Genomic DNA, 20,720 nt, shown 5'->3' with positions numbered 1-20,720 from the left:
GTGTAGCAAAGAGGGGAAAAGAGTGGATACGAGAGCAGAAGAAAAGATTGGAGTTGAGGGAAAAGTGGTCAAGGACAGTAGGAAAATAGAAGAGGTCTGTAGTAGAGGAGGTGTGAAAGGAGACATGGACAGTCTTAGAGGAACTACAGACCCCAGGTCAGCCGGGGCAGATCCCATTGCCAACCTGCCTTCCTCAACTACTAAACGTGAGATCTTTAGCATCATGGCTAAAATGATTTAATTGATTGTGTGGCTGAATGAGGTTCCATTGGTCTACTATATATGTATCAATGATTAATTATTGATTGATTGAAATTATACAATTATTGACATTGTAGTGTCTGCGGGCATGTAATTTTTTTTATGTGGGAGCCAAATTATTTAAAATCATGAATCCTTCAAAGATAGATTTGAAGCATTTATTGGACGTTGTCTTGGTGACACTGGCATTGTTGACTGGTACGGTAGATCTTACATAATAATCTAATTACATAACAAAGCCTCAACACTGTCTCTATGTGAAACTTGGTTAGAGCCTAACACCTATTTCACCACAAAATCAATCTACACCACAAGTATACTAACTCACATGTTTAAATATGCTAACTCATGCACAACGTTAAAATGTTCATCCTTTGAAGTAACGCTTTGTAACAAATGCTATCAATTCCCACCAATGGATCTGAACAAGGTTAGGCCTGTCACAATTCGCCTAATCGTGATTATTTGAGATAATTGCAATTATTTTGCATAATCGTTTTCCAAGTTGAAAAATACATTTTCAAAATAGTGGAAATATCAGACCTACAAGCTCACAACACTTTGCAACATCGTCGTGAGATTGCAGATCGGCTATTTTCCACCATTAATGTTTTTATTTACGTAGCCTAGTTATTAAATATGTCAGTCATTTCTTTGTCTATTTTGGTTATTTGTCATATCTGCCCTGTGCAACTTCAAATCCTAAAAGACAAACATAGATTTGAATTCTATTCATATATTCCAGTGTTCACTGACAGAAACACAATTAAATCATTAATTGCTATTATTAGTCTGGTAAAATGTAATAATCGTGACAATTAAGGTGATAGCTCTCCCCAAAAGCAAATTATATACAGTAGTTGTATTTGCTTGCCTTTGAAAACAAGCCAAGAATGATTGATGTTCCCATAAGAAGGTCTGTAGAAAAGTAGTGTAAACATGGCACTCGGCAAAACCTGAAGTTTCCCATTTCACCTAACACGACATCCTACAGAGTTATAAAACTGCACTGTAGCCAGAATTGCTAATCTCTAGCGTTATTTATGATCCTTTTCTTTCCTGTCAAGGATATTTTGGAGGGAGTTATTCCTCTGGGTAACAGGAAGGGTGGGCACCAAAACATTCTGGGAACTAGGGAAAACTGTGCATAGTTTTGCTCAAGTTAGGTTTAGGGTTAAGGTTATGTTTATGTTTAGACATACTGTACAGTAATTTTACTGAGGTTGGGTTTAGGGTTAGCACAGTTGTACTGTAGTTTGGTTTAGACATAGTTTTACCAGATGGCACTTGCCACTTGGTGACTTACAATTTAGTGTAATTCCCTTCGATGGTGGTTCAACTGAGCCAAGGAGATAGCCTCAGTATGTAATGCAGCCTTTGGACAGCAGAGGGCATCTCTACACCAATATTGATAAATCTTCCAACGAAATCCCCCTTAAACTCTCCAGGTTTTGGAAACAGAAAACTAGAGGAACATTCAACATAACACTCTGTTTCAGTTTCTGTTTGTGATCATTTATTTATTTTTGAAACATTTTAAAAATGTTATTGTAACTTTATCTTAGATCTACACAGTTCTGTGTTCTCACAGGGCATTCAATACAACTTGGAGCATTGCAAATGTCTGAACTAGACCATTTATAACCTATATTCTCTATATGAGTCTTTAATGACTCCTCTTGGATGTTGGTGAAAGAGGGATGGTGGGTGAGATTGAGATCAGCTGGTTGAATAATAGTAATAATAATAAGGGTAATAATAATAATAATAATAATAAATAAATAAAACTTGATCACAAAAAAGAAAAAGAAAAAAAGAAAAAAAAATTGCCATATCAAGCACAAGTAGTCATTACTCATACGCATGAGTGACGGCTTTCGATGGTGACGTATATGTCGATCAGTGTCAGGTGGATTAAAGGAAATGCCTATATGTAATTTATAAGTTGAGTATCGGTATACTGTGGTTACTTTGCCTATGCCCGTTTGATGCGTATGTATTGTAGCAGGCTAGCAGCATATGACGTCAGGGTATAACTGGTATAACTAGCTCTCAATGATGACGTGATAAAGATGTGGATTAAAGGACCCAATGCCAGGGTGTAATTGGTTTTAGATGGTGACTAAATGACGATATGTTTTAGTGTCGGGAGGATTGAAGGTAATGCCCCTATGTATACATGTATGTAATCTGACACCACTGCCATATCAAGCACAAGTAGTCATTACGTCATACACTGGCATGGCGTATACGCATCAAACATCGCCCTGGATGAAAACTATTACTTGCACGTTCTGCTTGCTCAAGTAATAAGCAGTAAGACACCCTGAGGGTCAGGTCGCGTGCACGCATCCGCCTGGGTGACGGCAGACTTCTGGGCGAGCACTGGCGGTTTGGCATGGGGGGTCAGATCTGTAACAGGCTGACGGCCATAATGGTGGCGTGACTTGACGGACGGATGGGCAGACAGGTTTTGCACTTTTTCATAGTTATAATAATAATAATAATAATAAACTTCATTATAAAGCAGTTATTTAAACAAAAACTGAAGAAATACTAAAATAACAAAAAAAAACATTGCATGGATGCACCTGGGACGTATCCTCAGTGATGTATCCTGAGGTCAACGGGGTTTCGGGTCTCGCAACATCATACCCCTCACTCAGGCGACCCAGCCGGGAGTGATCAAGTCCCGACTTATACGTCCCAGTAGCTACCCTCAATTAGTAGCTACTGGGACATAATCACTCCCGGCTGGTTATTAAAACAAAGTTACAAATGCTTTACACAAAAACTGAAGAAATACTAAAATAAAATAAACAGCGAGTGAGAAATGATCATGACGACTCCAGTCAACCTGCTCTTTACTACTAGCACTAGGCCTACCTACATTTTAATCTATGTATTCAAATCTTGGAAGTTTTTCTGTATTGATTAGAGCTATTCTCTCATACACCTATAACAACTGTACCACACACACATCACAAAAGCTCTCTCCAGCTGTAACACATGCATCACAAAATAATGCATCACAAAATAATAAATAAACTGGCCACTGCAACATTGAGGAAAGTTAATATTTTCATCTTACAGCACTTTCCACATAACTGTATTTTCAACAGACAATTAAGACAGTTGAAAATACTTATTTTCTGTGGAACAGCTGCACAAGCCCTCCTGACCTCACATCAGCTCTGAAAAGGTCTCGGTTCCAAGTCGTCTTGAATGCCTCTTCACAACTGAAAAACTCTTGTCTTCCCAGCCAATCAAGGCTCATAGACTGATAGTACCATGGTAACATGAGCCCCTCTATTACGTGGGTGGGCAAAGGCACACTCATTATACCTAACACAGCCACTGGCCTGTTTCCACGGAAACTAACTGATGTTCAGGTGTGTGCGTGACAAAGAGAGAGAGACGAGGGAAGAGGTGGGCGAGTGTGTGTGTGTGTGTGGGGGGGGGGGGGAGAGAGTCAGCATCCTTGTGGTCACTGGGTTTGAGTATTGTGGACAGAACACGAACTGAATGTAATTATGAAGCAAGGCCAGTCTGACCGTCACAAACATACCTGGCTGTTAGTGTTTAATTCAGTAGAATTGTCATTACATCAGTAATACATTTGTGAATAGAGATGAGCTGTGTGTGTGTGTGTGTGTGTGTGTGTGTGTGTGTGTGTGTGTGTGTGTGTGTGTGTGTGTGTGTGTGTGTACACATGCGCAGGCTCTCACATACAGTATGTAATCAGCAGCTTTCTTGTGTGTAGTGCGATAACTCGTGACAGGATACCGGCATAGTAGGCATACACACCTTACTGTATCAATAGCTACCACACCCATTCTCTCCGGCAACTGAATCTCAAATGGTGAGAAAAGGCACACACACACACACACACACTCTAAATGCCTGTCAGTGTTCACACGTTAAAAGCCTCAGTCTAAAATTCTACATAAAAGTTTGTACACACTCAAATAGTTCAATTAATTAATTGTGTTCACTGGTTTGCCACCTTCCCCGCCTCATACATGCTGCGTATATCTATCCTACGTCCGAGAATTGACACGGTAACGCCCCGCCATGCCTCTGATTGGCCTACCGACTCTGCCCTTCTTGCCACCATGGTCTCACCAGACTGTCCTCCGAGACGCAAGGTTACTCCATGGTGGGAAATAAGTACAAGAGAATGGCAGCTTGTCACGCGCGACAGTAACTTGTAACTTTATTTTTTGTAGAAGAGGCAAACTATATTGATTGTGCCGTTTGCTTTGATTGAATAATTGATTGAACACGTATGTACTATGATTTCATTTGGCTGTGTTCTAAATTAAAGTGTTAGTGTTGATTATCGTGTATCAATCTAATTATAGTAAACTAATACTATTATACTAAAAAAGATAAAGATCAAGGGAAAAGAGACCTTTTTACAGTACAATAAAGTGTACACATGTATACAAAATAAACAGGCCAACGGCATAAACGATATTAGTTTGCCTCTTCTACAAAAATTAAAGTAACTGCCGCGCGTGCCAAGCTGTCATTCTCTTGTATTATATCGTACTTGTATTATTTATTTATTTCCCACCACGGAGTAACCTCGCGGCAGACTATCCAGCATGTATCTTCCACCTCGGAGGAAAGTGTGGTAAGGCCGGCAGTGTCGGTAGGCCAATCAGAGGCAGGTGGGGCGTTACCATGTTGGTCTATGCTCGGACGTAGAAAGTATATACGCGCCTCATGCACACCTACCTGACTTGTCATTAACTGAGTTTTCTGCTAGCTTGTGTAGGCTGTGATACAACACATTGGCACCCATATAGGTGAGTTAGTGTGTATATTATATATTTTTGAGCTTTATATATAGTCTACCCCACACTGCTCCCACCCGGCCACACACATGACCTAGTTTTTCACCTTTATGCTCGCAAAAAGTTTGGATACCATTCAAGAGTGCACCCATAAATGAGTGTGTATATAGTATAGTGTACTTCGCTCTCACTGTAAACTATGTTTGTTTTCCTTTTAGTACACTTGAGGGGCTAGCTTAGGGTGCCAATGAAGTTGTATTTATTTGTTTTTCACTTTTTCTTTTTAAACCCTATACTTAGTTCACCGGATTCCCTTGGGCTATATACTAGTCTCCTGTTTTTGCTCTACACTAAATATTTATACCAAAAGAAGCCAATCTACTCACAATGTGTGGTGTTGAGCTGCTATTTCTGCAGAATGTTGCCCCAGGATAGGGACGCTAGGTTCCATGACATAGTCATAGACTGTTACTACTTACTACTGTTTTACCATGGTACCACATTTTACCAAGCAAGAATGGCTTGGTATTTGAAAATTGTACTATGAAGCTATCATCATTTTTCGACGATGGTCGAGATCATGGATTTCACAATGCCATGCCAGACTTCCCGGTTCTTCATTGCCATCCCCAGTTCCTGCTTACTGATGCATGTGTCCCTAGCGATGACATCAGAGAACGACAGTTTTCTACCTCTGGTCTGGTTTGAGGCAGGACTCCAGAGAAGAAGGGAAGATATAACCTCATTGTCAGCTCTGTAGCAGTGGCCGGCAATCTGTGTTCTTCTGGATCGGACTAGTGAAGAAACACGGGGAAGGTTGCCGTATATTAGATTAGTTGATGGGTGGCTCTTCCAAGACAAATTTTGCGCTCTCATTAGAAGGCGGGTGTAAGTGCCATCCAACCGTTTCTCTAGTTTCTTTGAAAGTGTCCATGTCTCGGAGCCATAGAGTAGAATCGGCTCAACGGTCGTCCTAAATATTTTTACTTTTACATATTTTAACATATATTTTTACTTTGAACTTTTAGCTATAATGCATACAGTCGCTGTTGAGTGTGCAAAATGTCCAAAACTGGTCATTTTCAGGAAATGGAAAAAGGAACCAATGGAACTTATTATTATTCAGTAACAAGCTCTTGTTAATACTTTTCACTGATCCAATATTTATGAAACCCACAGACTCACTTATCTACTTTCACTACAAGCTCTGAGCTTGTAGATAGACAATGTTTGTTACTTCTGTGTGACACTGTAGTATGAAGAAGATTCATTTACAAAAACAAATCACATCCGTGTGAACTGAGTGGTGCAACTCCCCTCTCTCTCTCTCACCCCCCCCCCCCCACCCCCTCTCTCTCTCTCATTAGCAGGCAACAGTACAGCACTATCTCTCTCTCTGGCACAACAGTGCCCCTACTGGTACTAATAGTCATACTCGTGCTCATTAACACATACATAGGCGGACACATACTATAGGTGAACACACACTGACATTTTTGTTCCTTGGAGTGGTTGCACCACTCAAAAAACATGAAATATGGAGATATGCAGTTTCTGCCCGACAGCGATGATATGTATGTACTACAGACTTTTGCTTCCAAGAAGCTCTTATAACTCTGCCAGTCTAAACCCATGGGTGAATGTGTCAATTACATTGCCTTCATTTGTGTTTGTGCTGTGGCAGAAATCTCTGAGATTGCCAGCAGGTCTGTGATCTGAGCTGTTGCATTTGTATTTGATGTGCGTTGGGAGGGAGAGATGTGTTTGAATGTTAATAACAGTTTGATAATTCATTATGTGCTTGCCTGCTGGAGTGTGTGTGTGTGTGTGTGTGTGTGTGTGTGTGTGTGTGTGTGTGTGTGTGTGTGTGTGTGTGTGTGTGTGTGTGTGTGTGTGTGTGTGTGTGTGTGTGTGTGTGTGTGTGTGTGTGTGTGTGTGTGTGTGTGTGTGTGTGTGTGTGTGTGTGTGTGTGTGTGTGTGTGTGTGTGTGTGTGTGTGTGTGTGTGTGTGTGTGTCCAGAAAAACGAACACTCCGTTCAAGTGAATTAGGTTTAGGCTGTTACACACCTTTACACTTAAAAACGTTATGTTTAAAGTCTTTTCAAATCAATGATCTTATTTTTTGGGAGGGAGGAGGGCTGCATTTATTGATAGAGTTACAGTAGACTGACAGGAAATGGGGAGAGAGATGGGTGGTGACACGCAGCAAAGGTCGATGGGATCGGGATTCAAACCTGCGACAGCTGGCTGTCATATATCATATCATATCATATATCAAAGTGTGCATGCATGCCGGTTTCACACATGTGTGCACATGCGAGTGTTGTGTTTGTTCTCGAACTGTGTGCACGTGTATGTGTAATGTGTATATGGACACATGCACAGACCTACTCGTGCTTTGTATGCATGTGCGTGCCAGTGCCACTGACATGTACGTGTGTGAGCGCACATTAAACCCTTATCCCTGATTACTATGCCAGTGCTGACTTTTCCACCCCTCGCCTTTGAAGTGAACACCTCCAGAGGAAAGCAGACAGTACTTTGATGTTGCTGTTAGATTAGAAAGACTGTGAGAGATGCACACTGCCTTATAGAAGGCCACACTAGTAATACTGCTCATTAAACAGAGATATGAGCCCGCAGAGAGAAGAGAGAGGCGCTTTGTAGTCACTGAACAAAAGGGACTGCCTGCTGTCTCTCTCAGTGCACTGTAAGGTCATCAATTAATGTGGATAATTAGCTTTCAGGACCGTGTGTAGGTTGGTTGGTTGATTGGTTGGTGTGCGTGCGTGCAGCCGTGCATGCGTGTGAGAGAGAGAGAGATAATGCCAAAGAGTTGAAGCCTTTTATTAATTTCAAGATCCTTAATGTGGGTAATTAGGTTCAATTCCCTGTCGTGTGATGATGGTGTGTGTGTGTGTGTGTGTGTGTGTGTGTGTGTGTGTGTGTGTGTGCGTGTGCGTGTGTGTGCAGTCTGAAAAGTAGTAAGGAGCAGTCACTGAACTATGCAGTATGTACTGTATACTGTATGTATGTTTGGAGCAACAGCAATCCCCAACAATGAACAATCCCTGTGCATTTCAGAACTAGCTAGCTGACTTAGCCTAGTTGCAGTAGTTGGTTTATCCCAGCAGACACTGCACGACATTATTCCTCTCTTGAAACACATCCCTCAACTCTCTGTTTGACTTATTTAGTGCAGTTCCTCTTAACGTATCCCATCTGGGTCAATTGTATTTCTCCTACACTTGCCCTACAAAAACTTCCATTTGTCCCAGACAAGCGGTTAATGTGGAGACCTGCTGTGCGTGTGTGTGTGTGCACGCACACGCACGCACGTATGTGAGGATGGCAGGTGTGAGAGCAGACTGTGACACGGGTGTTCTTCCTGTCCATCTGCCCTCGCTGACATTGACTCTGAGAACAACACACACTGAACCCTCTGTCTGTCTGTCTGTCTGTCTGTCTGTCTGTCTGTCTGTGTCTGTCCGTCAGTGTCTCCGATGGTCTCTCTTTTGATCTCTATACAGACTTGATTCTTCTTCTCTTATCTTTAGCTTTCATCGATTCACCTCCACCATGAGTGGTTGCCATGGAGATGAGGAACAGCGAGCACACGAGCCTGTGTGTGTGTGTGTGTGTGTGTGTGTGTGTGTGTGTGTGTGTGTGTGTGTGTGTGTGTGAGAACGAGAGAGGCTTATTTTTCTTTGTTCTCTCCTTTTCTCGCCTCATCTTGGTAATTTCATCACTCTCCCTCCCTCGCGTTTTTTTCTTCTTTTTTCTGTACTTCCTTTCCACGTGCTGCTGTTCTCTCACCCCTAAGGCTGGTCGATATGACTTCAAATCAATACTGTGATTATTTCAAACTTTTGCCTCGATTGCGATTAACGAACGATTATTTCAAAAGGAAACTTGACATGTGAGCGTGTACAGTACATTTTCACCGTTTATTTTGCCCGCCACGATTGTATACAACAATGTATAATACAGGGCTTATGTGGTTAAACAGACTAATCGTAAATTATTGGAACACAATCAATGTTTTGACAATTATTTGGGGGCCCACTGTCAAAATCCTCATGGTCCACCAGTGGGCCCCGGACCACTGGCTTAGAGGTTCTAATGTGTGTTTTGATATATTTTGGGTTATTTGCCCAGCCCTACCCTCTCTCATTCTCTCCATTCTGATCTATTTTTTACCATTCTCTTCATCTTTGCTGAGTCTTGCACGTATACTCCTTCACAGAAACCATTCCTTCTGTTCTTCTCAGAGCTGCATGTTTGAAAAGGGCTAGAACGTCTGTTGAAATGTTCATGACTGTGTGTGTGTGTGTGTGTGTGTGTGTGTGTGTGTGTGTGTGTGTGTGTGTGTGTGTGTGTGTGTACAGCTACCCCAACTGTACATTGACATAGTGAAATAATCATGCGTTGCATCGCGATGCGTTTTGAACTTTGAACTAGATCTGCTATTTTCACATTTGAAATAGTTCAAGTGATTTATTCATAAAGTACATTTTCCCCTTCCTATATGAATGTAGTGGATGTACCATTTATTTTGTATTTTTTTATAATTATAAATATTATTCTCTGGTATCGGTATCGGCTAACGAAGACATTATCGGGATCGGGTCGGAAACGAAAAAAGTGTATATCGGGACAAATTATACAGCATACTTTATACTGATACAACTGGACCAGGAAAACAGGATGTAATAAGCAGGTGTGGGCCAACATCACCAATGAAGTTCTATTGTGTATACTGTGTACAAATGTATTGACTTGTAACCAATGAACCCACAGGACATTTGTGATTGTGGTAATTCTGGTGCAGAAACATATTGTATAGACAGCTCCCGGGTGCAGTACTTAGTTTAGACAGTACTTAGTTTAGACTAGTCAATTGGTTAGACCAGTCATTAGTCCTACAACTACAACCTATCTTAAACCCTCACCCTAAGCCTAACCTCCCACAGGGCAGCACACCTAAACCAATGACTAGTCTAAACTAAGCATGCACCCCACAGCTAGCTCCCATCATCACCTAAGTGACAGATGTGGTACAGGGATAACAGATGTGAATTGAATAGTAGAACCAATACTCTGAACACTCAAAATGCTTCACAGAACATATAGCATGATGGAGTGCAGCAACAGCACCTTTGCATTCCCTGAATACTAAAGCCTCGCTCATTGTGTCTGTGTATGCATCTCATGTACCATGCGTACTGTGTGTGTCCGTGCCTGTGTGTGTGTGCATGCATGCGTGCACGTCGCCAGGCTGTCTGTTTGTGTGGTCTGATCAGTGTGTCATTGTGTGTCCCCTCTCCCTCTCCTCCCTGTCCCTCTCTTCTCTGTCCCTGGCAGTCACCCCCGAGGCCATCGGCTTCCTCTCAGCGGTGGGGGTCTTCGTCGTGGCACTGGCCGTGCTTTTCCTCTTCATCAACAAGAAGCTGTGCTTCTCCAACGTAGGAGGCCTGCCTTGCCTGGAGGAGCACGAACACCGCCGCAGGAAGAAGACCCGCAGTGGCATCCGCCAGGGCCTGGGTGAGAGGAGAGAGAGAGAGAGAGAGAGAGAGAGAGAGAGAGAGAGAGAGAGAGAGAGAGAGAGAGAGAGAGAGAGAGAGAGAGAGAGAGAGAGACGAGAGAGAGAGAGAGAGAGAGAGAGAGAGAGAGAGAGAGAGAGAGAGAGAGAGAGAGAGAGAGAGAGAGAGAGAGAGAGAGAGAGAGAGAGAGGAGAGAGAGAGAGAGAGAGAGAGAGAGACGAGAGAGAGATCTATTTGCTTGTTTTCTGTTATATTTTGTATTTATTTTATTTTGTTCGGTTCTTTTTGTTGATCTTCATGCTTTGGCAATACTGTAGCTACTACATTCATGCCAATAAAGCTAACTGAATTGAATTGAATTGAATAGAGAGAGAGAGAGAGAGAGAGAAATGACGACGGGCGAGCAGAGGGTGGTGAGAGGTGAATGATGGATGAAAGGGAGAGAGGTAAGGGGGAGCCAAGGATCTTCCAGGGCATCTGTGCGTGAGTTGTGCTGGGTGAGGCATGGAAGACGGAACAGAAGCTGTAACATTAGTTACAACGTTACGCGGACAGTGCAACCCTCCTCTCTTATCTTTCCCTGTTAGGAGGAGGTTTCTTTTCCCACTTCCTGGTTTGCCACCATATAAACTGTCACAAGGCACTACAGGCATGTATGTGTTCCCTCTGGCCTTGAACTTCCCCGGGTTTCTGCAGGCCAACTCAACTGTGTAAGAATGGTTCACATCCTATATGCTTGTGAAACAGCTGAAATTTGCTTCCAAAGTCTCACATTGTAGGTGTTTCCTCCAACGCTGTGCAAACACTACAGTAGCGCCAGTTTTGGCGCTGCACTGTGGCGACATGGACTAGGGCTACGCTTGCATGCGGGCCCTTTGTCTAAGACAAATTTCTTCCTCGGGAGACTAATAAAGTATATCTCTAGCGGCTGATCTGTAGGTCAGTTATTATGTGATTGGCAGGTGTTCCTCTATATTCTGGTATTTCCAGTTCAGTTCACTCCTTATGCAAACATCACGTCCTGTTTGGATGTTATCCATGACAAAGCTTTTAGATGGAAGTTCAACGGATGTATCGCTAACAGTTGGAATAGTCTGGGAGAGATTTGTGGTCTAAGGTAGGGGATTTTTTCTTTTTAGACTTTTTTAATTGCTGCTTTATATGCTACCTGGCTCTTCTGTTACATAACGGTCAGCAATAATACCCAGGTTTGTAAAGTTCTTATTTAGACAAGTTTATATCTCTTTGTTGTCCTAAACTACACATGCATTGTTTAAGAAACATTTTCATATCCATGTGAGCAGTATAGGACAAAGTGAACTAATTTTTGTCATCGCAGATGAGACATATGTATGTCCCAGTCAGATCGATTAATTATTTGAATCTGTCCTTAAGTATGTTTATTAACCCGTTAAAACCGGGAAAGGATCTGTGTAGATTTTAGCTACCGGTATATATATATTGTAGCAGCATTTTAGCTATGTATATTGCAGCCAAGTACCGGTATTAGATTATTGGCTGGTTAATTAGTGTTTTGACATTTCCAATAAAATATAATGTGAAGCACCGGTAGTTAATCAGTGATTGGGAGCTGGAACCCTTTCAATAGTGGCAGTGGTTTCAGCGCTGTGCCAATAAAGGCATGACCACCTGGTAAGTTAGGAAGGAAACATAAATTGGATTGATTGCATTTCAAATTGAGTAAGCCAGACAAGACCCCTAGACAAGATAACGACACCTAATGTACTTAAATAATAACCTAGCATACAACACATACCGTATGACACGGTGCGATATGAATGAAAGCATGTATGTAGCAGCACATTTGTTTTCAAGAATGTAATTTGCAGCTGAAGTCCTTTTCATCCCATTTATTGGAAACACTCCTTCATTCAGTCCTTTCAACAGTCTTCTATTCATCGAGCGGCAGCCAAATGACTGTCTGGCCTCATCTGTATGCCTTGGTGTGTTTGTGTATCGAGTGAGGGCTGCTGTCTTTGAGAAATTGTGTGTTATTGAAGGAGGTAGGCCTGTATGGACAGGTAAACATTCAACCATCTACATAGGGGTGGTATAGACTCAGCAGAACTTGGTCTGAACTCTATACCATTTAAATTCACTTTCATTTTGTAACTGACCATGCAGTGGCCATTTTGATCTTATGTTATACAGGTGGAAAACCCGCCTCCAACAGGTCAGGGTTTCCTAACGCCCCAGTGTATGGCATAATTGACATGAATAGTCAATATAGGGCTATACTGAAATTTAAAAAGATGAACCGGTAGGGATAGCAGGAAGATTAGTAGAACAACATGGATCGTGCTTATGGCTTGGCGTCTGTGCTTCCATTGATTTCAGTTTCATCTGAATGACGGCTAAAACCTCTACTATTTAATGTGATTTCAATTATACAGCCTGTATAATTACCAAGTAATTATTTTCTTGAACATTCTTCCAAATGCAAGTCTGCATATTCCAGTTTAGAATCAGCCCAGGATAGCAATATTGATATGAGAAATTGGGATATGTGTGTTTGTGTTTTGTATACGCAAGCGGATTCACGGGTGTAATATATTTCAATTTTGGTCATTTTGTCTATGGAGTTGACATTACTCCTCTAGGTTTTCCCTGTGTATTTTTGGCTTCTTTTTGTAAGCTGTAAGCATTCCTGTCAAACAGGCAAATAGAACCAGACTGATTTTATGGTGTCCATAAGATCATATACTGTACCATCACATTAATATTGATACCAAATTACATCACTCAAAATAACATACTGAACGTGCCGTTTCTCGCCCGATGTGAACGCACCTAAAACTATATTTGTTGCAGCTATTTCTTACGTGGACATCTCTTTTTGGTGTGAGCCGTCTTTATTAACACAAGAACTAATTAAAAACATCGCTATTGCACCACACTGAGAATCTCCTGGCGTGTTGACGCCACAGAGTGCTCTGATATAAGTGAATTTAGAATAAATACTAATGTTGCCATTTTCATCCTTGTATATCCATGTATACTGTATAGCCTGTAGGTGTGTTGAATACTGTCTAGTATAGGCCTACCAAACAGCATTTGGCTAGGACTTCCTCCTTAACCTTTTGGACTCTCTGGATAACCAGGCTTCTGACTTGGGGGCGGTCACTCAGTGTTCTGGCTGTTCCCCCTGACTCAACCTAGAGTGTGGCACTCTGAATTTTCAAGTGGTGACCTTCTGACCGCTCTGAATTCCAAATGAGTGTGCCCAGACCGTATTCCAGAATACACCCTTATATTGATGACAGACTGTACACACGGGTTGGCGAAAGGGCCTGTCTGTGTGGAGTTTGCATGTTCTCCCCGAGTCCCCTGGCCTAGGGTATGTATTATGTACCCTTACAAAAAAAAACAGTAATCCAGGTCTCTATACTGCCTCCCCCTGGTCAGCCTGGGGGCCTGATGGAGGGGAAAGGAACTGGTTGGAATAACGTGTTCCTTCCTCGCGGTATGTCCTACTGGGGAAACTGCCCCCTGTCAGGTGATAAGAAGCAGCCTGCTCACTCCTCATGCATTGAAGGAGGCATGAGCCCAGCTCAGGGCTCTCCCAAAGTTGGCAGAGGATTACAGTTTAGGCAATTGGCATCGGGTGAAAAATGGTTTACAAAATCGTGGGATAAAAAAATCATATCTTTAGCTTAGCTTTAGCTTAGCTTTTCAATTTTCAGGGTACAGGGCATCACATTACACACATAGTTTACACACAAACTTGAAAACAACATTAAATATTGAAAATTAATCCAAAACAACTTACAACAAGGCAGGTGTGCCGTCAGAAGTGGACTTGGGCCCAGTGAGGCTTACCAGGAGTGTCACAGTCTGTCTCTCCCTCAGTCTGTGTCTCCACCCTGGCCACTCCCATAGGCCTATCCCATTCCACCACACTGCTGTCCCATTTACATACCTGTCTCCAACTCCCTCATCAGCCCACCTGCAAACCTTTAAAACTGCCCTTTAAAACTGGGCTCAGTGCAAACACTCATTGTCAGTTCATAAGTTCGTTGTCGTGGATGTCATGTGTTACCTGCTCCTGTTTAGACTACTTTGTCTTTTTCGACATCCTGATTCCTGCCTGCAACTCCTGTGTAAGATTTGACTCTTTTCTTCATTAAATACTTTGAGATCAGCCCTTGTTTGTTGTGACTTTGCATTTGGGTTCAACCACTCCAGAATTACAACTTTTCAAGAAGAAGGTTGTGGATTTTGAAAATGTGGTTGATCATTGCCTCTCCTCCTAACCCGCGTGCTGAACTTCAGAGGCAGGTTTCAACCCAGCAGCAGTGATTCAAAGAGAGGCCATGGGTTAGCCATTTTGTTCCTCACTTGGATGTTGTCTGTGGGAGGCTTAATGACTTTGAGACCAGCTTGCTTCATGCTTCCCAGCCAGCTTCCTGCTCCTTGAGGCTTGGAGTAGTGAGCTTTCAACCCACTAATCCTGATGAAAACCAGCAGTACATGGATTTGTTTTCCTACTTTCGCAGCAAGGCAAAAATTCCTGTTTATTCAGAACCACTTCATGCCCCAGATCCACCAGCCTGGCTCGGGGAGACCCCCGTAGTGCCAACAAACAGGGAAATATCTCCCTGGGTCGCCTAGCCACCAAGCCCACCCGGCCAACGTGTGCTGCTATTCCCATCATCAGCCTATCTTGAGCCGGTTTCTGTCCAGGACCCTTATGAGGGGTCTCGCTTGGCCCTTTGTATGGGGAACCATGGGCCTGCCAGGAGAAGACGTGGTCGCCATGGCTCCCTGCACCCCCAGAACACCCCCAGAGCACCCCAGAGCACCCAGGGGCGGCTGTGGTTCAGGGGTAGAGTGCCTGGATGTTAACCGCAAGGTTGCCAGTTCAAACCCGGGCTCCCCCAGAGTTACTGTCGAAGTGTCCTTGAGCAAGACACTGATCCACCAGCCTGGCTCGGGGCCCTGCACACTGCTGGCCGACACCCAGAGCACCGTGCTGCCCAGCACACCGCTGGCCAATGTCCAGAGCACCGTGCTGCCCAGCTGTCCCCATTGATGAACTGCCTGCGCCCTCTGCACCCTCGCCGGCTGTATCCGCTGCTGACCTGCTGGAGCCCTTGCCAGCCATCTGCCTAGATGTCCTGCCTGCGCCCTCTGCACTCAGTGCACTGTTAACAGTCCTATCAGCTGATGACCTGCCAGAGCCTGCAGCCCCGCCTCCCGTGTCTGCAGCCCTGCCCCCCGTGTCTGCAGCCCCGCCTCCCGTGTCTGCAGCCCCGCCTCCCGTGTCTGCAGCACAGCCACCTGTGTCTGCAGCCCCGGCTCCTGCAGCTCCACCTGCAGCCCCGGCTCCTGCAGCTCAAAGTCAAAGTCGTACGATTTGTCACACACATTACCGCAGTGAAATTTCGCATTTGACCCATCTCTTGGAGCGGTGAGCCGCAGCCATGGAGCGGTGGGCTGCAGCCATGGAGCGGTGGGCTGCAGCCATGGAGCGGTGGGCTGCAGCCATGGAGCGGTGGGCTGCAGCCATGGAGCGGTGGGCTGCAGCCGTGCCGTGCTCGGGAATCATTTGATCAGTTGATTTGACCCCCCAATCCAACCCATTGATGCTTACTGCCAAGGAGGGAGGCATTGGGTCCCATTTTTGTCCCGTCTTTGGTATGACCCGGCCGGGGATCGAACCACAACCTCCCAGTTTCAGGGCAGACACTCTAACCACAAGGCTCCACCTGCATCCCAGACAGAGGCTTACCCGGAGAGTGTCCACTAATGCCGACTGAGCGCTGTTCGAGAGGAAGATATAAGTAATGAGTAATGATCCCTCCTCCTCGTCAATATAGGATGTGAAAGTGGTACCGTTCGTTCGTGTCCACATTCCGTTCTCGTTAATATGAGATGCGAACAGGGCCATCTGTGTCACCACAGAACGCAGAAGATACATTGACCAAGGATCAGTGTATGATGACTTATGTTTGAAGTTGAACCCCTAACCTAAATAGATATTAGATTGATCAATATATACTGTAACAGACAGATCAGAGAGGGTTCTACACTGAAAGCTGAAAGAAGAAGAAACGAGCTTGATGCCATACTCTGGTTCAATTGCAAGATAGACCAAGCTGATGGTTGTCATGCTTTATCTGTGTTCTGTGTTCTCAAATGAAAATTCAGGTCACAGAGCAATTGTTGCACGGACACTAGCCTCGGTACCAGGCTTTCATTTTCGTCGACGCAAAAAATGAAAGCCTGGAGGAACGCATTGGCCCGCTCTGGTCTAGAATTGCGAGTCAACCCTTCCGGGTGGGCGTCACTCCAAATTATGTGACGTAGCACTGCACTGGGGGGGAGAGGAGGAGCCGGGGGTGACTGACAGATTGGTGAGATCCAATCATGGCGTGTGCAAATCTCTGCACCGCCCCTCTAGACCAGAAACCTAACACATTAGCTCAGGCTACACAGACACTAACCCTCACCCTATGGTCAGCGGAAATCTAACAAGATGCTAATCTCTCACTCTGAATTTAAGATTCTGTGTAAATCCTGGGACTGTCATTGAAACATTTTTACTTTGCTTCATTGTCACTTTATTGTTGACTGTTCATGAGCAATTTATTACCTGACTGTCTAGTATTGCCTCTTAGTGTATCTCTATGCCTGCGTGTGCGTGAATAAGTGTATGTAATTGCATGTCTTCAGCAATGGAGAGTGTACAGTACAGTTATATTTATATATAAGTTATTACTTGCCTCACAATATTTCTTATAATGATGTCACCGTACCTATTATACACAAGTTTGTGTGCGTGCAAGGCAAGCACATCTTGACAATAAATCAATCAACCTTCGCCTGCCCACTCTCGGAAAAGCAAATCTGCCCCTTAGGTTACCATGGTGATAACTCAGGTAGACAGGGACACTTTGTGCTTGTTGACCCGTGCTGGTGAGAGTGGGTACAGGGCAAGCGCCTGCGTATTCCTCGTTACCGCATCATTCATTCAGCTGTTGCTAGCCAATTATGGGGAAATTATTATGAAGTGAATAGAGAAGCATTTGTCGCCATGTGCAATTGTGCATGTGTGTGTCATATTCAGAAGCAGAGAGGGTTAGAAACAGTGAGAAACGGAGACAATGAGTGAAATGTAGAGGGCTGTGTGGAGTGTGGATAGTGAGACAGTCTCACATCAACAACTATGAACTGAGCCATGCTTTGAAGTCTCATTTGCTGTTCCATTCTTATTGAAGTTTGTTTTTCTTTCTGTTTTGTTTTCATCCATGACTCCCCTGCTGTGTGGATTTTCCTTTGTACATTCCTCTCCTCTCCTCAGATTTGATCCTGCTTGTCTCCAGTCTCAACTCCTGTCTTCTGTAGCTGTATGTGTAGCTCTCTATACACATCCCTGTATGTTTGTGTGTGTGACCTCCTTTCCCTCCGACAGTGAACAGTTACGGTGATGATGATGATGACGACGACGACGCCACCAGCTCATCCAACAGCGAAGACGAGGTGCTGAAGCAGTTTGAGATCTCTGTGTCGCGCTCCCAGAGCTTCAGAAACACCTCGGCTGCAGCCAACAGCGCCGTTACACAGAACCAGAGCCAGAACCAGGATCAGCCACCGTCAAGCCGACGACACAAGTTTAACAGACTAGTCGAAGACCAGGAGGAGGGCAGCACAGAGCCCTCAGACTGTGAAGGTATGGCCATATGAAGACACATTATAGGATACTGGACATAATGGGCCCTATTTTGTGTGTCTTAAAACTCTTTCAGCGCCACCTGGTGGTCACCAGTTTAGGCTTTGAGTGCCAATTCTCCCATTATAAAGAGAGAAAGAATTTGTAATTCTATTATGCATAATAGTAATGTGCATGTCATCACCTGTACACCAGATTAGAGGAATTGTCAAAATATGGATGAAAAAAAAGTCAGTCTTATGACTTAACTTAAGACCTGGAGGCGTGGCAAATGCTGTATAGCTATTTTAGTGGCCAAACAGCATCAGCCACACCTCCAGGTCTTAAAGCTGCTATAAGCAATATACCGGTATCTCAAATGTTTAATGACATTTTTGTGTTAATGTTTTTTAGTATTCAGATAGCCAGCAATGAGTAAAACGCTCCCATATAAAATGTAGTCTCTGTGACACATCTCGGGACCACAATCTGCATTCAAAGATGTTCCTAGAAGCTTTGTCATTGGTCGGAAAAAAACCCCGGCCGAAATGACTAACCAATCAGGAAGTAGACATGCAGGCAAATCGACCAATGACAAAGCTTCTAGTAAAATCTTTGAATGCAGATTGCGGCCCTAGATGTGTCACAGAGACTAAATTTGTTTTGGGAGAGTTTTACCTAAAACAATTTGACGTATTGCTTATTGCAGCTTTAAGCTAATTCATAAGTCCAATACATACTTGGATACTATGAAAGTGTGTACAGTATGTGAGTGTGAGTACACACACACACACACACACACACACACACACACACACACACACACAGGATTTTGATAACAGTAGCATATACATTAGGCTCGATCATGCACAAAACACAAAATCCACAAGCTACTTGACATCACATACTGTAAAACCTGAAATCTGAGGTTACCTTTATCCCCTAAAAAGTCATAAAAGTTCACCAAACAGAGAGTTCGCACCAGTCAGGGTTAACCAGCCTAACCCCTCTGGTCTGAAAGGCCACAAATAACATTTCCATCACAGATCAACCATGTATAAAGAGCTCAGTGGGGCTAAGTAGCAATGGAAACAGACACATGAGTCCAGTATGGGCAGATATAACAGAGATCTAGGTCTTTAGTTTAATTGGGAAACTTGTTTATATGCCAATGGTTTCTAGTGTCCTAAACACAACCTAATGAGGATGAGTGGCCAGCCGAGGGGCAAGTGCAGTGGTGGAGGGAAGAGGGAAATCATTTAGAAAAAATGAAGTGGAGAGGGACGTTTATCCAACATATTGTATTGTATAGTGCAGTGTCTTAAACCATTTTGAGATCAGATTCTAAAAATGTCTTGACAGTTTTCTGAAAAAGCTATGTTTCTATGTCAGTCGTTCTTCGATCTTTCAAAAATAACAGACCTACAATCTCGTAGCGCGCCACCAAAAGGTGTTCCCGCCCAGAATGGGTTAATTGCCTTTGGACCACAAGGTTGTGGGTTCAATCCCAGGCAAGGCCATATCAGTGTATGATAATCATGCCTTGGGCAGAATGCAGAATCAAAACCAAATAAATCATGGTCACCTTTAACTTCTGACCAATCACACATAATGTTCGACTGGTGGAGATGTTCAGACAGATAATTGGGAAATTAAGAACTGTCGAACAGAACCTTGGCAAGGCAGGCACTGCCAAAGTTCGTATGCCATTTAGTTCTTATTGGCCTACAGAAGATGAGCACAGCTTCCTGCATTGTAAAGTATACACACTAAACCCAAGCGTTTAGGTTTTAAACAGTTTTAAACACATAATTTGTAACACTTTTTAAACGTGTCACAGTGTTTAGATTATAAACAGAAGAACATGTTTAATCCCTGTAACACTTTTTAAACACATAAACGTGTTTAGTTTTTACAATCAAAGTCAGTCATATAGGTGTTTAGAATTTGAACACTAGGTGTTCTCGTGAGGTGTTTGAGTGAACTCGTGTTCTACTGTATTGTATGAATATTAATAAACACTTGGCGTTTTATTATTAAACACATGGTGTTTAGGTTTAAACGCGTCACATGTTCCAGGGATTTACAGTGTACAGGGTTATGTGTGCGGTATTATCGTGGTGTTATTACTAGGTAATTCAATATTACTTAATTTGGTTAGTTAACTACTAATTAACTACCTAATTTACTAATTGACCAAATGAGGAAATCCACTTTTGAGGTTGTGTTTGAGGTGACTCTATTCTGGCCAAATACAAATATGTTCATGTATATGTAAATAATATATAGCAAGGTTTTTGACTTAGTTGTCTGAGAGGCTTCTGTTAGTCAATTAATAGTTTGTGTTAGTGAATATCGTATTATTTACCTATGAAGGTACAGTACTGTAGAGTACAGTGGTGACCTTCTTATTGTATTAGACCTCAGCGGATGTGTTCTCTG

At 43.2% G+C, this 20,720-nt stretch overlaps 1 protein-coding gene across 1 annotated transcript in view; it reads left to right on the top strand.

The window, feature by feature from the left end:
• syt16 (synaptotagmin XVI) overlaps positions 1-20,720 on the top strand; it is a gene marked incomplete at its 3' end in the record, with an annotated part of 34,643 nt that continues 13,923 nt past the window's right edge. Inside the window, exons 1-3 of the mRNA XM_080783049.1 lie at positions 1-206; positions 10,428-10,607; positions 18,042-18,299. Of these exons, the coding sequence (XP_080639175.1) occupies positions 125-206; positions 10,428-10,607; positions 18,042-18,299 (520 nt within the window). The 5' untranslated portion in view covers positions 1-124. The remainder of the gene's footprint in view (positions 207-10,427; positions 10,608-18,041; positions 18,300-20,720) is intronic.

This window comes from Protomyctophum bolini (assembly GCF_963924005.1).
Source record: "Protomyctophum bolini genome assembly, chromosome: 15".
NCBI lineage: Eukaryota > Metazoa > Chordata > Actinopteri > Myctophiformes > Myctophidae > Protomyctophum > Protomyctophum bolini.
This window is presented reverse-complemented; position numbering and strand designations above follow the sequence as displayed.